Source organism: Syngnathus floridae, chromosome 2 (genome assembly GCF_059516105.1).
Source record: "Syngnathus floridae isolate MCC-2025c chromosome 2, RoL_Sflo_1.0, whole genome shotgun sequence".
Classification (NCBI taxonomy): domain Eukaryota; kingdom Metazoa; phylum Chordata; class Actinopteri; order Syngnathiformes; family Syngnathidae; genus Syngnathus; species Syngnathus floridae.
This window is the reverse complement of record NC_142414.1, coordinates 12,837,869-12,846,798: the sequence shown is the minus strand read 5'-3', so window position 1 is coordinate 12,846,798 and position 8,930 is coordinate 12,837,869. Positions and strand designations below refer to the sequence as shown.

Genomic DNA, 8,930 nt, shown 5'->3' with positions numbered 1-8,930 from the left:
GACTTCGATTGTGTAAACAAATGTCAGATTTGTCCGCGAACCAGACGCAGTCATCAAAAGAACCATATATGGCTCGCGACCCATAGGTTTCCCGACCCTGTCCTACACGATGGGTGGGCCGCCAGTCAATCACTGTCCAAACAGACAACCCTTCACTCACCCTTTACTCCCCCTGTATGGGAACTTGTGAACCCACGTTGCCTGCGCCAGGTGAATATGAAGCTACACAACAGAAACACTTTCATATGTAAAATGAAACACACACTCCTACTGAAATGCTCACACATGCACAAGTAATATACTCTCACATATTCCACATTGACCTAAAAATATTTTAATAACTATGGTGCTCTCACACTATCACTCATTCCTGAATTGTCCACACACCACTGAAACACTTTTTTCAGTAGGCTATATGAGATAGATTGATTAATTGATGCTTTATCAGAAAGTTTTTCAGTACAGTATATCAAGAGTTTTTTATTAGTCGGTGATAAGTGTGAGAGCATTCGGATCGTGAATGTGAGAGCGCTGAACGTTTGTCCCATCTCATGTCCTGTCCTCCCCTCTGTCGTCTCCTCTCGTCCCCTTGCTGTCTCTTTAAGAGGAATCGACGTCGCAGTGGGCGCACTCGATATGAGCCCTTCATGGCTGCAGGATGCGCTCGGATCCGCATCAGCTGCTGCGTCTTCTCGCCACGCTGCCAGCGACGCACCAGCCGCAGCCTCGGTATAGCTGTCGTCGTCCCCGTGAGCGGCACGCTCGGGTCCGAGGCTTCTGACACGGTGAGACGCGTTCGCGGTACCCGCCGCCACACAAACGGCTTTATCGGACACCTCTGCAGGACTCAGCCTTTTCTCCTCTCTATTTTGTGCTCCTGCTGTTTTTCACTCCTTAATTGTATTCCAGGATGCTCTACATATTGTGGCCGCTTTTGGTGCGCTTTTTGTGCCAGCTGCTCGCCTCCGCATCCTCAATCACGCGCACGCTTACGTAACACGCTTACGTATTTCTCGCCATTAATGCCGTGACCACCTGTTGGTGGATGCTGATGCTGATGCTTCTATTGCTCATATACAAGAGGCGAGGTGAGATGAATGGAATTGGGCGTGTGTTCGCAATCACAACACGACCTATTGTGAAATGAACACAAAGCCAAGGTGTGTACGAATGAAAAAGTTCATTGTACCTTTTGCCATTTACTTCATTCATACAGCACATTTCATACACAAGGCAAATCAATGTGCTTCACGCAAACAAAGACACGTCAAAGGATTTAAAAACTCAATTAACAATATTAGAAGCAGAGTAAAAACAACACACTGTTCCACAGTCTGAACGGCTACGTCATCCGTCCAAGTCCAAGACATCATCTTGGAGGAAGCGTGACTGTTTGATTGTTCTTGAATCTGCAAAGTTGTTTTGAGTTTATATTTAACTTTAATCCCATTTAAAAATAGAGCTGAAGACTGTTTTGGTTCATTCAGTTGTTAATTTGCTCTAGTGTAGACAGTGAAATTGAACTGATCAATATACTGGTTGCTTCATATCATCTGCATACTGCATAGCTATGATATCAAGTATTTGACCCAAAGTTAACATATCATCACACTAATAACATAACTGCCTAACTCATTCTTTGCCAAAGTCAGTTTTTTTTGCAGGAAATGACTCTCCATAATCCAATTTAGACCCAATCAGATTCTAATACCATAAATGCATTTACTATTTTTCAGAGTCTAGCTGGAAGGACTCCGAGCCTCCTTTACTAGAGGCAGTATGTCCTTAACGCTCACCCCAAGCAGGAAACCTTCATCAGGTCAGCGCAGGTACGGTCACATCCTGCTTGCTCATCCAAATAATGTTTAGGACACATCAACTCAATATTGTCATTTTCACAACAAGGCGCTCTGCAGGAACGAGTGGTAGCAGCGGACGATGCAACCCTAGTGACATGTCCAGCACCAGCAACTATTCGCTGAAGGTCAAGGCGACAGAGGGAAGCCTCACGCCTCGGATGTATCCCAGTACGCCGAGGTAAAAAGTTGCTAATCAAGGGATTTTTTTTTTGGCACAATATGATGAGTCATGGGGGCAGGCTGTGCATTTTCCACCTGTCAACATGAAGCTCTTCCCCACATAGAAAATAAAATAAACGCCAAAAATCTACCCAAAATATGATGTCGCCACTGTTTTTTCTCCTCAGGCGTCAGGCAAAGCATACAGTGTGTAGCGACAACCATGGGATCAGGCCTCCCGCCCCAGAGCAATACCTCACTCCCCTGCAGCAGAAAGAAGTGTGCATACGTCATCTGCGAGCCAGACTGAGGGACAACGTGGAGCGATTACATCACAGGTCAGTCATATCAAATACATCCGTCAGTCGTTTACAAACTTTATATACAATATAAATTAAGATTTTACATACTGTGTCAGCCTCTCTACTGTAAATCTTGATTTTTGTACTCGGCCACGAAAGCACACCGATTTTTGTGTTGACTCAAACTAAGACATTTGCAAACACCCGATTTTTCTGTTTTTGCCAATTTTCTCATGGCTGTTATGGAATCATAACCAATTTATGTTTGTGCATTCTAAGCGCTGTATTTTACAGAAGATGAAGAACAAAAACTACTGCCCTGGCGCCTGTTGTTTACCAGCAAAACAAAAGGTCGGTAAAAAAAAACTCACGTACTTTCCATTTTCTTGGGTTACGCCACAGGGACTACGAAATAGATGAGTTGAGGACTCAGCTGTACAGGATGCAGGAAGACTGGATTGAAGAAGAATGCCACCGCGTGGAGGCCCAGTTGGCCCTCAAAGAAGCCCGCAAGGAAATTCAGCACCTGCAAGAAGTGGTGGAGTCTGTCAGGTCCAACCTGGGTAAGCAAGACCACGACCATAAGCCATACACGAGGTCACAGGACCCGAGGCCCAGCGGGAGGTCTCGCTCCTGCGGCTGCTCCCCTGCCAGCACTTTGACCCGCAGCAGACACCTGAGCGCAGAGGCCACGCCGACCGAGTCGAACCGATCATCATGCCACCTGCTGCTGGAGGCCGGACTCCTCACGGAGCGCACGCCACGGCGAGACCGCGTCGAAGGGACTGCGCTGCCCTACGCCGCATGTGACCGGCTGTGCCGAGGGGGCGCCGTATCCGTCTCCCACTCCTGCCACTCTCTGTCCGGAAGCTGCTACCTCCCTCATCATCACTTGTTCCTGCACTTACCTCAGGAGGAGCCCCCGGAAACTATTGCCTCAGCTTCGACGGCACCCGCCGACCCTGTACCGAGTGCTCCGGCTAGGGGAAAGCCAGAAGTACGCTCGCAGGCCTGCAGCCCGACCATGACTTGGCGGTCACGTGAGGACAGCGGCCCAGAGGAGCTGAGCGTCATTTCCGTGCCGTCGGCGGACACGAGCCCCGTGGATCCCTTCGTCGCTCCGACGACTTTGCTTCCTCTGTCTCCTCCAGAGATGCCCCATGTGCGCCAACCCCACACCGCAGCCCCCCACAGGCAGGAAGCAGCCATCTTGGAGACAGAGGAAGACAGCAAAGAGGAAGTGGGAAATGATGATGCGCCTCAGAGGTGCCACTGGAGCCCTTACTTCTTGGTGGATCTGTTGGCCTTGGCTGCGCCGGTGGTTCCGACCGTGGCGTGGCTGTGTCGCGGATCACCTCAGGACATTGCGCCCGTCTATCACATCGGCTCCTTGCTGAGAGGTTGCTGTGCTGTGGCCTTGCACTCGCTCCGTCGGAGAGGTGGTGGGCCAGGACGTGGACGCGGACGGGCCAGCGTGAGTGGAACGCCCATCTGACCCTCCAGGCTTTCTCAAACTTAACACGCTTTTGGCATGGGCTGCTCTTGTCACATTTAACTTCAAAGAATATGTCAAAGAACTGGTGTGAATTTATGGGGGGTTACTTATTTGCACAGAGAAAAATTGTTCTCAAAAGATAAAAGTGGACCCCCGCTATTTACAGGAGAGAACGATTGCAACTCAAAACACTCATCTTTTCCCCATAGTAATGAATGGAAATGCAATTACATTCCAGCCTCCTCTCCTCAAAACAAATTTTCTTCCAGAATTGACTTGACTTCCAGAATGTTTTTTTTTTTTTTTTTTATATATCCAGAAAAATAATATAATATTGTCCATCCATACAGTTTGCCGCCCAAAGACTGATTTAGCACGCCTGTGACCCTCATGAGGGTCACAGGCGTGCTAAATCTCGGACAATATTTTTCCATAGGTGTTGAGATTGACAAAGGGTGGGTCATGGCCACCCCTGGCAACCACATAGCTCCGCCCCTGGGTCCAAGCAAAATGCTATTCAAGCAAATTGCTGGAGTGCTCCAGTTCAGTTGTATTGAACTTATGTACAATACATTTAATCTTTCAGAATGGTTTGTTTTCAACCAATAAGGTATCATGTTTATTACGCTTTTTGGTCCTACTATGTATATTTTTCATTCTTATAGTTTTTGTAATTTTATTTCACAATATTTACTGAGCTGATGTCTTACTGTTTTGAGAATTATTTTCCATAAGATTTTGGGTGAACTCGAAATTGTGTGACTTTGTCGGACTCTACTGTGCGCTTTGTCCTGTCTACAATTTTATTTGTGCAAGAAAATCAGAATTTTTCTATTTCAGTTTAGTCAAAACATTTTCTCCCTAGACGTATGTAGTTTACCATCACCTAAATAGACAAATCATCACTTGTCATGTACAGTATTTTCTTTCCAAGAGCATTTCCTGCGGGAACATTTCTTTATAAATATTTAATAGCTTGCATAATAAAAAACTTTACAGGGACTTAACAGTGGCAACAAAGCATAGGAGGAGCTAACTTGTCGTTTTCCATGGAAATACTTGACCAACGTGTGTGTGGACTGAAGGTTATACAAGGTCATGTTGTGATCCGTGAATGTATGAATGCAAAAGGCTTTGTCTAAGGATTTTTAAGATAATGTTTTGGGTCTATTTTTGAACTTTGTATATATAAAGAAAGAGCAAATGTGTTAACATAGGACAAGAGAAGACAGTGAGGTAAAGTTCCTGCTGAATTAGCAAATCCTAAGCACGTAATAAAATATGTACAATAACTAGTTTGAACCTTATGCAAAGAAATATATATTTTTGTTTTCAGGGGTAGTTTGCTAGCTCAATTCAACTTAACGGTTGGATCTGCACGTTGCACAAAAACAGAATCTTTTTTGGTTGAAATATAAATGTAATGTATATCTTTAACTTGCAAGGGTACGATTGCTCCTTAAATCTGATCTGTCCTATTCCTACAAAGCAATGAGACGCTTGTACTGACTGTACTCTTTTATTGTGAAGAGTAAGGAAGAGAATGTAACATCCACAGCTTGTAACACACAACTCCTTAAAATAAACGCAATCACAAATTGCAAGGTGCCTCGTGGGTAAGTTTTCATGCAACAAACCTTTTGCCACAAACGTTTTATCGGGGGGCAGGGGGTAAATTTTCCCCACATTTATTGTTTTTTCTTTTTTTCTTAGAGCAAACCAAGACAAAAAGCGTCCAACTGTGAGTATCTGAGCGCTAAAATCATTGTGCGCTCATAAATAAATGTTGCTGGCAAAAAATTGTGGAGAGCTGTAGGCAACTCCGTTTGTGTGCTTGATTTGAGGATGTCAAGTGATGACGTCCTTGTGTAATGTCGCCGGATAACTAAGTGCCATGGCCACTCGTAAAACAGCTCCACGTCAAAACAATTCCTTTTGAAAAAACACATTAAGACCAGTGTTGTAGAAAGGCCACACGAGGAATGAAACTGATTCAGAACTTCAGAACCAAGAAAAAGCATGTAAATGTCAAAAATAAAACAAAACATGAAAGTACATTGCAGTATGTCTAAATAGATAGGATGGGATGAGGTTGGACTGAGTAGAAGGTCCAAACTAGAAGGAAGTGGTATGCATACGAAAAGGAGAGTGGACAGGTGAAGGTATAGACATAGTAGGTCCTATGCAGGAGTCATCTGGATTTTCCTCCATGTTCCCATGATAGGATTTGACCTGCAGTCAACACAAAAGCAGCACGATACAGGTGACAGTAAAGATTTCTGCCTCATAATAAAATCATATGCGCGACACCCAAATCAATGTTTGGTCCACCAGCCATGTGGACTGCACGCTCTTGCAGGTGCATGCGCTCATTCAGGGAGCAATACAGAGAAAGAAAAAAAAGATGGTTGAAGTGTTGACTCTACAGCTGGGGTGACAGACACTGTGGTGCCTGCGGGCATCAAGTAGCCCCCTCAGGACCACATGAGTAGGCTGTTTCAACAATAGCTCAAGAGAGAACGGGGCAGTGTGAAAATGCGTGGGTTTTTTTTTTCTTCTTCTTTTAAACGAAAATGCTGCAAATGATAAATTCAAGTATGGTTTTGTTGCACTGAGCATTAATACATATTACCAATTGTTTTCTTTTTTTCAATTGCGGAGAGTAATAATTTTGCTTGATTGCACAGCCCTACTCAAGTGTGTCGTTTTCGCTAGCAAAATCGCTACCGTGGCTCTTACATCACCTCATTTCATGGACTGAAAAACAATGGGGAGAGATTTGTCAAAACTAATGTTCCTAGAGAGGAACCTCCTATACACAGTTTAAGCTCAACAAACACAGGAAGTGGCTGAGCGAAGGGTAGAGACACGCACACACATGTCACAACGTCACCTGACACGCTCTAACAGAGTCACTCATGGGTGGAGGCAAAAAAATCTTGAGGCTCGTATCTCGGAATGTTCGTAAGCATAGGCGTTCGTAAGTAGATGTTACATGTTTTTGCCTGCTGTATTTATATTCAAGAAAAAAAGTAGTTATTTTTATCCAAATATCCGATCAAATCAAATATTAGATAAAATTTTCAGTAGGATATCTGAACACCAAAATATTTTGTCTCACCCTGGCAAGTTGCACGGAACGAGGCAAAGCGGCGAAGACGCTTCAGCCCTACTCCAGCCCCAGCAACTCCACGTCGAAGGTGAGCGTAGCGTTTGGGGGGATGACCCCTGGGTGGCCCTTGCTGCCGTAAGCGAAGTCCGGCGAGCAGATCAGCTTAGCCCGCTGACCTACGCTCATCTGTGGAGGTGGAGAGAAGGTTACAGGCGGCTTCACCATTGTGCAGGGAGAAAGGCTGCGCTTAACTCCTCACCTGAGCGACTCCTTCTTCCCAGCCACGGATGACCTCCTGGTGTCCTATCTTGAACTTGAAAGGCTTCGCTCGGCCCCTCGAGGAGTCAAACACTTTCCCGTCATCCAGTGTTCCTGACCACAGAGAAGGTGTGTGTCACAACCATACTGTTCACGAAGCTCTCTCTATAAAAAGTCAATCCAACTGCTTCAACAACTGCTTCTATCATCAAACTATTGCCACTGACATCAACCGGGCACCATCATCCTAACATCAAGTTCAACTGCAACTTAAGTAACATCTAATATTTGATTGCGTCGCACTTTTGCCCCTGCGTGCAGATTGTCTTTATAGTCAAATGACACTTTGTGACATTTTGAAATCAAAATCAATTTCACAAATCAAATGACTTGATCGCCATCTTGACAAGTGACGTAATTTTGACACAATCGCGGTATTGTCAATGGTTCATTCCACCAAACTGGTGCCATTTGCGTCCCCAGGAAATAAAATAATAATTACATGAAAATGCGTTTTTCCTGCACATTGTGTTGTGATGGCCAAAGTGCATGCATTTGCTATTATTAAAACATTTGTTAATGACACTGATCATGTCTCTTGGTGGGACCAAAACAGTTTCATTCATTGTCGACATTAAGTTAATATGATATTGACATTGTTTGACGAGTTGGCTAAACAAATCGATACTTCTGAGAACTCTTTTGCAACCAGACTCTTCCGAAGATTCTTCAAACACATCAGATCCGTGATAAGTGGCGTAACGTTACACCCTTAACACTTGGCTTGTTATCGCTGATTAGTTATTAACGTGGTTTCACGATCTAACTAACCCCCCGCCCCCCCTTCTCCCCGAGAACAACAATGAGCTTACATGAAAACTAATTTGACAGAACATTTTTTTCTAGGGCAGCATTGCAGCTGGTTAGCCCATTAGCTTAAGTTAGCCGCCTAGCTTAACGCGGGCCGATTGCCAAAAAGCTAGGCTCCTGCTAACTCACCCAAACCATAGAAAAAAACAACTAATACAAACTTCAATTAAACACAAGATCATTAAATCTAAACGTTAGCAACCCAGTGATTTCTCACCAAAAAGCCATAATGACTTCACGCTTGACCACTAGCCAAAGAGGAAACCTTCCGCCGCGCTCCACAATACCAAGTGGAAACAAACCAACCCAGTTCACGACAACAATGCATTAAGCCAAAACGTCGCAAGCAAACAATGGTGGGATAATCATTATTATTATTATTATTCAAAGGCCAAATGGTTAAGTTTGTCGCTCCTGTAGCCGCGATCCTTACTCACCAGTGTAGTGCACCACGACGCGCTGCCCCTTCTTGGGAAACGTTTGTCCTGCAGATACGCACGGGACAGCACCGTCGGAATGGACAAAAAACACCACAAAAAGAAACCGATTTGGAAAAAAGATAAGGCGAGCTCGACCTACCGTCCCCCGGCTTGATGGTTTCAATTTGCACTCCCATGTTCGCGATTCCTCGGCCGTTCCGTTTCGCCCACCGTGCGAAGAGCGGAAGCAGGGGGATGCACGGTTTACACACGCGCAGGCGCACATTCGCGCAGGCGTGCGTGCGCCCACACGCGCAAATCTGGGGTTATTGTTTATTTTTTTGTGGGAAACACACACACGGACACGCGCACGCGTACATTTGGAATTTAAGCCTTTCAGAATGGATGGATGGATGGATACTTTTAAAAGTACAATTCCACATCAACCCTGAAAAA

General features: G+C 45.0%; 2 protein-coding genes across 3 annotated transcripts; one reads left to right on the top strand and one right to left on the bottom strand.

Moving 5' to 3' along the window:
- Positions 1-492: 492 nt before the first annotated feature.
- snpha (syntaphilin a) lies at positions 493-5,546 on the top strand. 2 transcript variants are annotated; one of them, XM_088363083.1, is made up of 5 exons: positions 493-785; positions 1,737-1,829; positions 1,917-2,037; positions 2,207-2,356; positions 2,723-5,546. In XM_088363083.1, the coding sequence occupies exons 3-5, from the start codon at positions 1,955-1,957 to the stop codon at positions 3,813-3,815; spliced, it is 1,326 nt and encodes a 441-aa protein (XP_088219209.1). In that variant the 5' UTR covers positions 493-785; positions 1,737-1,829; positions 1,917-1,954; the 3' UTR covers positions 3,816-5,546. The 2 variants fall into 2 exon arrangements, with proteins under 2 accessions (XP_088219209.1, XP_088219199.1); XM_088363073.1 differs by having other exon boundaries at positions 1,906-2,037.
- On the bottom strand, positions 5,316-8,787 carry LOC148401834 (peptidyl-prolyl cis-trans isomerase FKBP1A-like). The gene is made up of 5 exons (XM_088363103.1): positions 8,635-8,787; positions 8,493-8,540; positions 7,187-7,299; positions 6,937-7,113; positions 5,316-6,047 (listed from the first exon to the last, which is right to left on the bottom strand). Exons 1-4 carry the CDS (start codon positions 8,669-8,671, stop codon positions 6,985-6,987), a joined length of 327 nt encoding a protein of 108 aa, XP_088219229.1. The 5' UTR covers positions 8,672-8,787; the 3' UTR covers positions 5,316-6,047; positions 6,937-6,984.
- Between the last annotated feature and the right edge of the window lie 143 nt (positions 8,788-8,930).